The sequence below is a fragment of the Salpingoeca rosetta genome, assembly GCF_000188695.1.
Source record: "Salpingoeca rosetta unplaced genomic scaffold supercont1.5, whole genome shotgun sequence".
NCBI lineage: Eukaryota > Choanoflagellata > Craspedida > Salpingoecidae > Salpingoeca > Salpingoeca rosetta.
This window is the reverse complement of record NW_004754929.1, coordinates 178825-191388: the sequence shown is the minus strand read 5'-3', so window position 1 is coordinate 191388 and position 12564 is coordinate 178825. Positions and strand designations below refer to the sequence as shown.

General features: G+C 54.7%; 4 protein-coding genes across 4 annotated transcripts in view; 1 reads left to right on the top strand and 3 right to left on the bottom strand.

The window, feature by feature from the left end:
• Positions 1-2695, bottom strand: part of PTSG_02106 (cathepsin Z) — a gene marked incomplete at its 5' end in the record, with an annotated part of 7200 nt that extends 4505 nt beyond the window's left edge. The window contains 8 exons of the mRNA XM_004996534.1: positions 340-414; positions 648-758; positions 910-993; positions 1226-1311; positions 1549-1630; positions 1789-1879; positions 2179-2332; positions 2605-2695. Of these exons, the coding sequence (XP_004996591.1) occupies positions 340-414; positions 648-758; positions 910-993; positions 1226-1311; positions 1549-1630; positions 1789-1879; positions 2179-2332; positions 2605-2695 (774 nt within the window). The remainder of the gene's footprint in view (positions 1-339; positions 415-647; positions 759-909; positions 994-1225; positions 1312-1548; positions 1631-1788; positions 1880-2178; positions 2333-2604) is intronic.
• A 335-nt stretch (positions 2696-3030) lies between these two features.
• On the bottom strand, positions 3031-5095 carry PTSG_02105 (uncharacterized protein; the record flags this gene model as incomplete). The annotated part of the gene is made up of 6 exons (XM_004996533.1): positions 3031-3332; positions 3561-3705; positions 4048-4122; positions 4363-4507; positions 4700-4824; positions 5042-5095. 6 exons carry the CDS (start codon positions 5093-5095, stop codon positions 3031-3033), a joined length of 846 nt encoding a protein of 281 aa, XP_004996590.1.
• Positions 5096-5790: 695 nt separating this feature from the next.
• PTSG_02104 (uncharacterized protein) lies at positions 5791-7473 on the top strand (the record flags this gene model as incomplete). Its single annotated transcript, XM_004996532.1, has 5 exons — positions 5791-5871; positions 6189-6326; positions 6633-6761; positions 7046-7135; positions 7360-7473. The coding sequence occupies 5 exons, from the start codon at positions 5791-5793 to the stop codon at positions 7471-7473; spliced, it is 552 nt and encodes a 183-aa protein (XP_004996589.1).
• A 737-nt stretch (positions 7474-8210) lies between these two features.
• PTSG_02103 (uncharacterized protein) overlaps positions 8211-12564 on the bottom strand; it is a 7201-nt gene continuing 2847 nt past the window's right edge. Inside the window, exons 8-20 of the mRNA XM_004996531.1 lie at positions 12263-12393; positions 11956-12061; positions 11575-11678; positions 11092-11407; positions 10735-10813; positions 10404-10542; positions 10185-10235; positions 9778-10022; positions 9433-9485; positions 9172-9250; positions 8791-8953; positions 8556-8603; positions 8211-8369 (exon numbers count right to left, since the gene is read on the bottom strand). Of these exons, the coding sequence (XP_004996588.1) occupies positions 8334-8369; positions 8556-8603; positions 8791-8953; positions 9172-9250; positions 9433-9485; positions 9778-10022; positions 10185-10235; positions 10404-10542; positions 10735-10813; positions 11092-11407; positions 11575-11678; positions 11956-12061; positions 12263-12393 (1550 nt within the window). The 3' untranslated portion in view covers positions 8211-8333. The remainder of the gene's footprint in view (positions 8370-8555; positions 8604-8790; positions 8954-9171; positions 9251-9432; positions 9486-9777; positions 10023-10184; positions 10236-10403; positions 10543-10734; positions 10814-11091; positions 11408-11574; positions 11679-11955; positions 12062-12262; positions 12394-12564) is intronic.

The following is a 12564-nucleotide window of genomic DNA, read 5'->3' as shown; positions in this document are numbered from 1 at the left end:
TGTGTGTGTGTCTGTCTGTGTCTGTGTGTGTGTCTGTGTGTGTGTGTCTGTCTGTCTGTCTGTGTGTGTGTGTGTCTGTCTGTCTGTCTGTCTGGCTGTCTGTCTGTCTATCTGGCTGTATGTCTGTCTTGTCTGTCTGCGGCGAGCCCTCACCCAGTATGTGCCCCTGTCGCGGTGCGTTGAGGAGGTGAATCCAAGGGAGATGGGACCCGAGAGAGAGAGAGAGAGAAACAGGTGAGCAAACGGCAACGGTGAGACACGAACACCCGCATGCATGACGGCAAAAGGGCACAACTGGCAATGCCAATTCCCGACCATAACCGCCACCGCCACCATCACAGCCATTGCGTACCAGCTGTTACGGACGAGCCAGTACTCTTCGCCGTTGTCGACGCCCCATCCGCAGATGGACACCTGCCACACATTCATACGCACACACACACACACATACAGAAGAAGAGAATGAGCTGGCGCACAAGCACACAAGGCACGCGCAAGCAGCGCCAGGCAAACCCCTCTCAATAACGACACATATGCAGACAAACACACACACGCGAACAAAATCGCGCGTGCACACGACCGCGCATGGGCAGCAGTGTGTGTGTGTGTGCGTGTGTGTGTGTGTATGTGTGTGTGTGTGTTTGCACCTCGTGGTTGATCATGGGGATGAGCTTCTTCTGCGAGAAGACGCCGCCCGTGTACTTCTCAAGCTCGGGCGTCGCGTCGATACCGGCAGCAATGGGGCCGCGAGCATAGATCTATGAACAAGAGGGTGGTCACGAGGTGGTGGTGAGGATTGCAGTGGACAAACGAGGAATACGAGAACGTGACAACGTGTTGCGGTTGATGGCGAATGCACAGACTGTGTCGCACCCATCAGTGTGTGTGTGTGTGTGTGTGTGTGTGTACCTCGGCCTTGATGCGGTCAACGCCGGAGACGCCGCCAAACTCGGAGACGTAGTACAGGGTAAAGTTGGAGATGGCAGAGCAGCCCTGCACAACCAAGGGCGCGGGTATGCGGACGGAAGAAATCGTATCCGTGGTGAGTGATCGTGTTCCTTCTTAGCAGAACACTGCACACACGCGCGCGCGCTCGTACAAGCACACACACACACGCTCGTACAAGCACAAGCACAGGCACAAGCACAAGCACAAGCACACACGCTCAACAAAACAAGCGACACGAAGCACAAGCAGGCATTGTGTTTGGTGTGGTGGGACTGACCTGGCCAGGAGAGCAGGTCTCGCAAATGCCCATGGCGTTGCACTGGCCGTCGCGGGCCTCGTAGTTCTGGCACGTCTCATCAGGGACTGGCGCGTACGCGCACGCGCAACAGAGAGTGGGGCGTGGATGGCAAAGGGAGGGCCAGGCAATGAGGAGGTGGCAGGGTGAGCTTGAGCACGCGAGCTGGGACATAAATGTCGAATGTGGGCAGGGAGAACAGGGAGTGTGGTGCGAAAAAAAAAAAAGACAAACGGCATGGCACACAGAAAGGGGTGGAGATTGGAATGCAGGTGTGTTTGTTTACATCATGTCACATCACTCACTTCCATTGTGGTAGATGTACTCCCAGACACCGCCAGGAGCACCGCCACCGCATGAGCCGCCGCCGTTGCAGTTCAACAGAACCTAAACCGGGTGTAATGCAACATGCCATTGATCAAGAGCGGCAAGATTCGGTAGGAGTAAGACTGTGGTGACAATCACTCCGCGGTGAGGCGTGGTTCCTTTTCGAACCCTTCGCCTGGCACACAGCGACAACAGACAGCATGCACGAAGCGGCGCACCTGCGGGGCGAGGTTGATCTCGGGCCAGGCGTTGCGGCGCATGATGGAAAGACGGTCGTTGAGGGCGCTGGTGGTTCCATGGGCCCAGCAGCTGTGGAGAAACCAAAAGAATCCAAAGGCAGTGAGCAAGTGAGCAAGTGAGCGCGCGTGCGTGTGCGTGTGTGTGCATGTGCGTGTGTGTGTATGTGCGTGTGTGTGTGTGTGTGTGTGTGTGTGTGTGTGTGTGTGTGTGTGTGTGTGTGTGTGTGTGTGTGTGTGTGTTTGTGTGTTTGTGTGTTTGTGTGCGAGTGTGTGCGCGCGCGACATTTGCTGTCAGCCGCGCCTTGGCGCAAGGTGTCTGTTTGCGCCGCAAAATCAAAAAATAATAATCGCACACCGCAGCCAACGCACCTGCCGCAGTACTGCGGGATGTGCTGGTTGCGGGAGCGGGAGAGGAAGTTGACGCCGGACACGTTGTTCCAGGCAAACGACTCCGGCAGCGCACCCACATCGAGGTACTCGTGGGGCTGGGGAGACTTGACCACGGGGCCAAACGTCCAGCCAACTGCACAAAACCAAGCAAGTACAAGTTGCACTGTGTGAGGGGAGTGCGCGGGACAGCAACAGTGTCGTGCAACGAAAGGGCACGTGCGCGATCGCTCAGTCATTGCGCATCGCACAAAACACCAAACGCGCAGCACGCACAGCACACAAAACACACATACGTACGCACACAAAAACACACATACGTACGCACACAAAAACACACATACGTACGCACACGCACACACACACATGTACAAACAGAAGCGTGTTTGCCTGCACGGACACACTTACTCTCAGGGCGGCGACAGCCACCGAGCTGGTGGGCGGAAGCGGTGGCGGCTGTAGCCACAACAGCAAGCACAACAAGCGTGGCAGCGTGCATCGTGGGTGGTGTTTTGTCGCAGCTCTCCAAAACACAATCCCTCCAGTGATAAGTGACCAAAGATATCCACCAATGTTCTGCAGGGTGAGCTGGGTGTGTGGGGTGTGCGCGTGTTGTTCTGTTGTTGTGGTTCCAGCACCTCCGTGCAAGTGCAGCGCCCGTTTGTTCGATGATTGTTTATTGTTACAGAGACCGTCACACCACGCCATGTCACACCATTACGATGAATGCCACAGCATCTCATGTCACACCATTACAATGAACGCCACACCGCCATGTCACACCATTACAATGAATGCCACAGCATCTCATGTCATCACGCCGCCACGACGCGGCTACTGGACGTCCTCAAACGGGAGTGGGTGTTGGATGTGTGGGAGGATGAGGTTGGCAATGGCCTCCGACGCCGCACAGATGTACCTGCGGGATGTCATAGAGAACGGGGCGCCCGTGATGTCGCAGGCATAGCCGCCGGCCTCGCGCAGAATGCACACGCCTGCGCAGACGTCCCAAGGGTGGGGGCCGCACTCGTAGTAGCAGTTTGTTCGGCCGCAAGCGACACCGGTGATTTGGTTGCACGCCGTGCCGAGCATGCGCAGCCCACGCAGATTCTGCTTCATCATGTTCTCCACGCTCCCTACACAGTGTGCATGTGTGTGTGTGTGTGTGTGTGTGTCAGTGCGGTGGAGGAGGAGAGACATGGACAACAAAGCTTGGTCGTGGCGGAGAAACACAACGTCTCTCGCACAATCACCTCACGTCCCACTGCAGCACCGCTACCACAATCACTACCACCACAACAGCCACAACAACAACAACAACAACTATCACCACAATAACCACAACCACAACCACCGTAACCAACCGAGCATGTGTCGGATGGCCTTGTCATCGCGGAGGTAGCCGATGTTGGTGGAGACGAGCAGCTGGTCCAGACGGGTCGGCTGGGCATCCACGTGGATTGGTTTGCCATTCAAGGACGCACCCGCACCCTCATACGCAGTGAAGCACTGCGAGAACCGTGAGAGAAAAAAGGTGTGCGTGTGCATGTGTGTGTGCGTGTGTGTACGTGCGTGTGTGTGTGTGCGTGTGTGTGTGTGCGTGTGTGTGTGTGTGTGTGTGTGTGTGTGTGTGTGTGGGAAAGAGAGGGAGTGAGGAACTCAGTGTGAAACTCATACGATGTTGTCAGAGAAACAGAAACAGGCAAAGACAAGAGACGCAGCGGGAGACTGCAAAGTGTGCCATTTTTTCTTGACCCATTACACAACACGCATTCACGCAGCAAAAATGACACACACACACACACACACACACACACACACACACACACACACACACACACACACACACACCTCATCGCGGATCGGGTTGTAGATGACGCCAAGCTTGGGCACTTTCTTGATGGACAGGCCAATGGAGACGGAGATCTGTCACAGCAGAACGTGGGGAGGGGAGGGGACGTTCAAAGTATGGCGAGCACGCATGTGCACGTCATGTCAACACAACGCATGCACACTCACAGTCCATCCCGATGGCTTGCGCATAAGCGATCGCTGGCAAGCACGCGTGCAAACACAAAACCAAACACACGCACCCCAAATACGCACAAGCAGAATACATACAAACGAACGCCCACAACACACACACACACACACACACACACAAACCTCTGGATTGCGGTGAACAAAGTTTGTGGTGCCATCAATGGGGTCAATGATCCATGTTGGTGCGTCTGTCAGCGCATAGCCGCCGTTCTCCGAAGCGCTTTCTTCCCCGAGCACCTCATAACCCGGAAACTTTTCACGCAGCCGTCTGCAGAACAACAAGCAGTGGGTGGAGGGGGGCCAAACGGGTGTCGGTGGAGCATTGAAAAAACAGGCACACATAAAAAAAAATGCATACGTTTATTCACACTCACTCACATTTACACACTCACTCACTCACTCACACACTCACTCACGCATTCACTCACTCACTCACTCCCTCACTCACTCACTCACTTACTTGACGATAATGTCTTCGCAGGCCTTGTCCGTGTCAGTGACCAGATCGATGCTGGCCACTGTCTTGTCGTCCACGACAGATGCCTCGCGCGGCGTGTGGAAGACGGAGCGGATCTTCTCGCCCGCCTGCAACGCACAGGCAAACACAGGTAATTTGGGGTGATGAAATGCGCCACCACGGCAGAATCATGACATGACACCCACTGACACGCGCCTACCAGGCATGTCAGCAGACACAACACTCCTCCCCCTTTTGCGCCTGTCGTCGTCATCGTGTCATGTCACAAGACCACAACAGGCACACTGACACGCTGTCGTCACACATTTCCACGCACGCACACACCTCCTTGGCGATGTCCACCACTGCCGCAAGCGTGCCAGCCGACAAGTCCGCCATCGTCGTCATCAAAGACAGCACAAAAAAAGTGGGTGGGCAATTCATAATCCCGGTTCGCTAGGTTCAAATCGCGAATGCTTTTGCTTTTTTTTTTTTTTGTGTGTGTTTTTCTCACACCGCCACCGCCCACAGCAAACAGGCAAGCAAACGGCAAGCACAAGTAAGAGAAGCAAGGAAGCAAGAGCAGATTCCCACACCGTCATCACCAACCAACCAAGCAACCAACCACCCACCAGCACCAATCATCATCAGCATCTTTCCACGGCAGCCAGCAGCAGTCCACCTTCGTGAAGCCTCGCTGGTGGGTTGGTTGTTGGTCGCTGGCCTGTGTCATCATCGCTTACACACACTCACGCACACACACACCTGTCTCCCATATCCTTGTACTCCATGCACGCCCTTTCCCATTGCTTGTTGTGTCTTGTGGGACTTGCCTTGTTGACCATTTCTCACCACACACGACGCACGCACGCACAAATTCACACACTCGCCCGTGTGCCTTGCTTGCCTGTCCATCGACCAACTGCCACACCCCCTCTTATCCCAGCGAACCGCCTCCTTCCGTGCCTCCCTCACGCCCTGGAGGTGCTTCAAACCCGAGCGTGATTGCCATTTCTCCACTCAAAAAACACAACTCGACGCATCACCATCGCCCACCCGTTGAGAAACAGCTCGGAAACGTCAGATCGTGGGAGATGAAGATTGTGTTGATTGGCTCCGGTGGCGTCGGCAAAAGCTGCATCGCCCTCAGATACCTCAAAGATCGCTTCGTCGAGGTGGGTTGTGTTGATGTGTGTGTGTGTGTCGGAGTGGGGGAGGAGTTGTCTGTCTGTCAGTCTGTCTTTTCTGTGCCTGTGTGTGTCTGTCTGTCTCTCTGTCTCTCTTTTCTGTGTGTATGTGTGTGCTTGTCTGTCTTGTCTGTGCGAATGTGTGTGTGCGTTTCTGTATCAGTCGCGTTCTCTCTGCCTGCGTGTCATTGTGCTGTTGTCGCCAGCTTCCTTTGGCATCGTACCCGTTGTAGTTGTGCTGGCATCTCACCTGCCCCAACTGTGATGCTTGCCTTCTCGTGCATCGTGCCTGTCTCCAACACAAGGAATATGACCCGACCATCGAGGAGTCGTACAGCACAACCATCGAGCTCGACGGTCATACAGTCCCGCTTGAGCTTGTAGATACAGCAGGCCAAGAAGAGTTCAAGTCGTTCCGCGATGCTACCCTCGACTTTGGAGAGGTCTGGCACCTGCCCTGTCTGTATGTGTGTGTGTGTGTGTGTGTGTTCCGTGTTTGTGTGTGTGTGTGTGTGTGTCTGTCTGTCTGTCTGTCTGTCTGCCTGCCTGCCTGCCTGTCTTGTGTGTGTGTGTGTGTGTGTGTGTGTGTGTGCTTTTGTGCGAAAGAGAGCGAGAACGCGCACTCGTTGTTTGCGCACGTCGTGTGCGCTCGCTGCATGTGTATGAGCCTCGTTGTGTGCGCTTGCTTCGTGTGAGCACGCTACGTTCGTCGCTTGCTCACCGCCGCCGCATCTCATTGCACCGCGCAGGCGTTTATCATTGTGTTCTCCATTACGGATGACGCGAGCTACAAGGAGGCAACCAAGCTTGTGACCAAGGTCGAAAAACTCTTCATGGACGAGGATGTCACGCCCATCCTCCTCGTCGGCAACAAATGCGTAAGCCAAAATGCTTCTTTTGGTTTTGTTTTGGGTGGGAGCGAAGTTGGGGACGGGGGATGTGCGTGAGGCGATGTGCACTTGTCGCCGTGTACAACTTTCTACGTCGGTGTCCGCACTTGTGTCGGTTTGGTGCTCTCAACACGTCAAGTGCATTCATCCCAAGCGCATTCACGCCCCTCCACATTCGCTCCATGCGTGCTGGCTCATGCTCTCCCCACGACCGCCTTCCTCACCCGCTATCATCGTCATTACCGCCACCACCATTATCCTTTACCACCCAGGATTTGAAAGACAGGCGAAAAGTGGAGGAGGCTGTTGCGAGAGGGTTTTGCGAGCAACACAACATCACGTACATGGAGACATCAGCAAAGGTCGGTTCCCGCTGCCTTCTCTGCTGCTGTCATATGTGCACGATTGATTGACCCAAGTGCACGGCTCTTGGCACCTTACACTGCTGCAACAAGTTGTACTCGCTCCTGCCGCCACACCCATCACCAGCACACCTCATTACGTGCCTATACATTCCCTCGAATGGCGTATGCTCACGCGTGCTTGTGCGCTGGCCTTGGCGACCACTGCTTGCTGGTGACTGCAGGAGAGCACCAACGTACGGGATGCATTTGCACACATTATTCGCCTTCTCCGCCGCACAAACCCGACAGGCAATGGTGGTGGCGGTGGCAAGAAGAAGAAGTGTGCCATCATGTAGATGCCTTTGCTGGTGATGTGTCCATCGGTGATTGGCGCACCCATGTGCATACGCGCAAGCACACGCGTGTGCGCCCCCGTATTCTTTCGCCTCATTTCTTCCGCTGTTTTGCTGTCACAACTTGCTGGTCACAAGCTCGCTCGCTCGCCCATGTGCTGTCCACAACCCATCCACGCAAGCCAGCAAACATGCGTTTATGTAGTTGCTGCTTTTTCTTCTTCCTCATCTTTTTCTTCCTCTTTCCTTTTCCCTTCCTGGTCCATGGGCTTGATTGCGCCAGCTGCGCTTCCCTTCCCCGCCATACTCTCCTCCTTTCCTGCCACCATCAGTCCACACGCACGCACACACACACACGCACACTCACACTGATTCCCTAGGATAGTTTTTTTTTTCTTCTTCGTTTTGTGTTCTCCTCTACACGCGCTGTCGTGCGTTTGCGCTGTCCTTCGCCTGTGGAGTGTGCTGCTGTTCTTTCGCTCCTTTGGCTTTCGCCTTGGGCGCTTGTCTCATATTGGGTGGTGGCTGATGCCTTGTCCGCACACACCATGCGTGTGCGCGTGTGCGTGCAGCCATCGCCCCTTTTACTCTCTGTTTACACCAGCGAATAAACACCCCACACCTTCAAGCAAAACACCGCCACACTTGCTTGGGCTGCTTGGTTGCTATTCTTCGTCGTGTATTGATTTATGTGGCACTGGTACGTGTGTACGACTTACGGGTTCGTGTGTGTGTGTGTGTGTGTGTGTGTGTGTGTGTGTGTGTGTGTGTGTGTGTGAAAGAAGAACAAGGGCACGAAACGGTTCAATGTCATGCGTAACTGCACGCGTCACAGTGGATGGATGGATGACTAGCGGCCATCATCACAGCTGCTGCAACACCGCCTTTGTCTCCTCAATCTGACACAGGGAAGTATCAGGTTAATGACGTGTGCAATCGTAAGTGAGAACGGATATGTGTGTGCGTGCGTGTGTGAATGTACAGGCTCGCAGTGACATTAAGATTGTCCAGCCGCAACATCAATCACACAACTGTCAGCAACAAAACGCATGGCGCGCGCATCCATACACTGACTGACAACACACCTCTGATGCGGCGCCCTTGGCCATGTTTGCATAGCGCTCGCTCAATGCCTGCACACAAAAGGAGTGAGCATGAGATGGGTGATGTCATGTGGCAACCAGCAACACAAAGAAACACGCGCATGCACATAACTAGTTCACGCACACAACCGACCCATACACGCAGGGCACACGTTCACACAAGACCACGCTCTCTCACGCACGCATACACACAATTACACACTCGCACGAAGCACACCTGGTTCTGGCGCTTCATGTATGCCCTGTGCAGTTGAATGAACGCATCGCGGTTCCGCTCCAGGTGTTGCATGTATTGCGTAATATATCCCTTCAGGTCACCGCCCTCTGCTGCTGCACCCGCCGCCTTCTTCAGCTCCATCATGCGCTGGGTCACCTCGCGCCTGACAGACACGTGTGTGTGTGTGTGTGTGTGTGTGTGTGTGTGTGTGTGTGTGTGTGTGTGTGTGTGTGTGTGTGTGTGTGTGTGTGTGTGTGTGTGAGTGAGAGAGAGAGAGAGAGACTTGCACGAGTGCAATCCCACCATCGCAACCCCCCACCATCGCAACCCCAGCACTACCACCACTACCACCAACACCAAGCAACCGAGAGCGTGCCGCACCTCTGGCGGGCGAGTTTGAGGACTTGCGGGGACGCGGCGCCTTTGGCCAACGCAGACTCATGCGGCTGCAGCTCAGCATCTGATGATGATGATGATGATGATGGTGGTGGTGGTGGTGGTGGTGGTGAGAATGGGTCACAATAACACACACGCGCGCGCGCGCGCGACACACACACGCACGCACACAATCTAGTGAGCTCGCTTCAGCCATGACACGAACGATTGCATGCCGTTTTCCTTGCACTTCCAACGACAACTCACTGAGTTCGGCGTACAGGGCCGTGAGAGCAAGATTGCTGTGGATCTCACTGAGCCTGCAGGCAATGAAGCACATAAAACGAGACACAAATGCAGACACAGGCACAGACAGATAGTCGTGAATGTGATGACATGGTCCAGAATCAGCTCATACACACACCACAACACATGCCCACCTCAACGACACACACATACACACATTTCACACCCATACACACTCATACGTTCCACATTCATACACACCCAACCATACCCATACACACCCAACCACACTCATACGCACCCATACACACTCATACACGCAACACAATGCGCCTCAATGTGCATGCAAGCAAAGCAGGGGCGTACGGTGGCGGCTGCAGAGCGCTGGATTGCGTCTCGGAGACGGCAGATGATGACGCGACTGGTGCCGCCCCATCACCACCGTCATCATCGTCATTGCCATCATCGTCTTCATCATCGTCACCACCGCCTGTTTCTGTTTCTGCTGTGGTTTTGGCGGGCGAGGTGGCCTGCGTGGTGGATGTCTTTGCCTTCACCGCAGATTCTGCAGCAGCAACAGCGGTCGGCACCTTCTGCCGCGCTCCCTCAATCTGCGAACGCACACGTCGTGTGAGTGATCAGTACACACCCACACTCACACGTGTTCACATTATGTTGAACGCCAACCCTCCCTCACACTTGCTCACACTTGCTCACACTTGCTCACAGGCACTCGCTCACGAAGCTAGTTTTGACAAAGGGTGTGCACCCACCTCTTGTGTTGCTGCTTTGTAACACAACATGGCAGTGCGAGCCAGGTCAGGCTGAAGCAACATCATTGTTGCACAGACAAAATCGTGGTGGGTGCACAAGTGAGTTGACAAACACAGCAGCAACAGCAACAACAAGCGAGACTAGTTGATGTCATCCAGTCACTCACTTCCATTTTTGACACACACACACACACGCACATACACGCGTGCACGCCACACCTGTGAGTCCTTGCACATGGCCACTATCTTCCTGTAGTTTTCCCGTTCCCGCAAGACCTTGGCCAGGTATGCCTTGAGCCTGTCACCCCCTGTACGAACGGTCGCCTTGGCCGCTTTCAGCCGCTCAACGCACAGTTGCCTGATGGTCATGGCGGTGGTGGTGAGGATGAGGGGGTAGTGCATTCGTGGACAAAGTAGGTGCTATGATAGTGCATGGAGTGATCACCACTTGGCCACCAGCACTCAAAGTACAACCATCACCACCATCACCACCACCACCACCACCACCACCACCACCATCACCACCACCTCCTCCTCCGTCACAACGCACCGCTCCTTGACGAGTGCGGCGACCTGCTTTGGGGCGCGACCGCTCTGGATGGCCGCCTGGTACGGCGCAAGCTTCTCCTCTGCGGAGGCGGTGGTCGTGATGGTGATGATGATGGTGATGGTGGTGGTGGTGATGGTGGTGGTGGTGATGAGGGGGGAGCGGTGGTGATGGAGGAGATGATGCAGCAACGCAATTGCAACGAACACATGGCGTACATACACTCACTCACTCGCTCACACACACACACACGCTCATGCGGACACACGCACACACACACGCTCATGCGGACACGTGTATGTGCGCATACAGAGGCGGCAAACACGGTGCAAACAGCGCATTCTTGCTGCGCCAACTGACTGTATTGGTTGAATCTGAGCATGAGCACATCGTGACTGGTGATGTGTTTCGGGTGCAAATACGCTGCAAGCTTGCTGTTTCCGCTCGATTGCGCAGACGCAGGTGATGTTGCTGGTGACGACGACGACGACGACGGCGATGTGGACGTGTCCTTGTTGGGCGAGCGGGCGAGGGCAGCAGTGATCTGCTCCTCCTTCTTCTCCAGCGCTTGCGTCACGGCCGCCGCCTTGGCAGCCGTTGGGTTCACGATGGTCCACGTGTACTCCTTGTCCACCAAGTCCCGCCCTTCCAGCGGCGACTGCAGGCGGAGGACAACCTGTAACGAACGCGCAAGTGGAGGAGGTGGGAGGGGAACAGGGAATAGGAGTGGTAATGCACAGAAACAAGAAGGAGAGAATGGTGAGACGGTCTGACGTGTGTCCACACCACGCGCATGCATACACCATTACATGCGCAATGCAAACAAGCATGTTGTTCTCTCACCTCAAGCTTTGCGGTCTTTGAACGGCCACAGGGGAAACACTTGTGAACCTCCGATGACGCCAGCAGCTCTTGCAGGGGAAGCTTGCATTCACACACATTAATCTCTGTCGTGGGTCGTTGGTGTCATGGTGGTGGAGCGAAAGGGAAACAAGAGCGCGAGTGAGCCCCGCGATCCAGTTATCAAAGCAGCACACGCAAACACACAACACAATACACAACACAACACAACACAGCACAACACAGCACAGCACAACACAACACAACACAACACAACACAACACAACACAACACAACACAACACAACACAACACAACACAACACAACACAACACAACACAACACAACACAACACACATACACACACAAAGTGTGTACCACACACCGTTTGAGAACCATGAGCTGAATCCTTTCTTGCGGGCGGTGATGGCGAGGACAACATAACCGCGGGAAACGAAATTCTTGAACCGCCGATCGCGCGTGATGTGCAGCTGCAGAGCATGGTGGTGGTGGTGGTGGTGGTGGCGGTGGTGGTGGTGGTGATGGTGGGAATGGTGCATGAGCGACTGCGTGATTGCGCAAAAGCCTGTGTTTACATGAGATGACGAGCTCGCAAACGCGCACACACACGCGCGCGCACCCAAACACTCATACACACAACACACGCTCCTGCATGTACGTTGCAAGGTCACCTTGAAGTGGGTGTGGTTGAAGGTTGGGTGCGGCTCGCAGGTCACGTGTTCTTTGCTGTGCTTCTCCTGCACTGTGTCCTTTGGATATGCAAGACTGGCCTTGATGTTCATGGAGTAGTCCTTGCCAACACCTATTTCGTGTTTTGCACGGGAGCAACATGAACGCGTTTGTACGGCGATGTGAGTTTGGTGGTGTGCGGCGTGCCACACGGCCGCATTAATAACACATAAGCACGAGCAGCAACAACACCTTCATCAACTCAAGCACGGCACACGTCTCACACAGGCGATGGCAAGTCAAA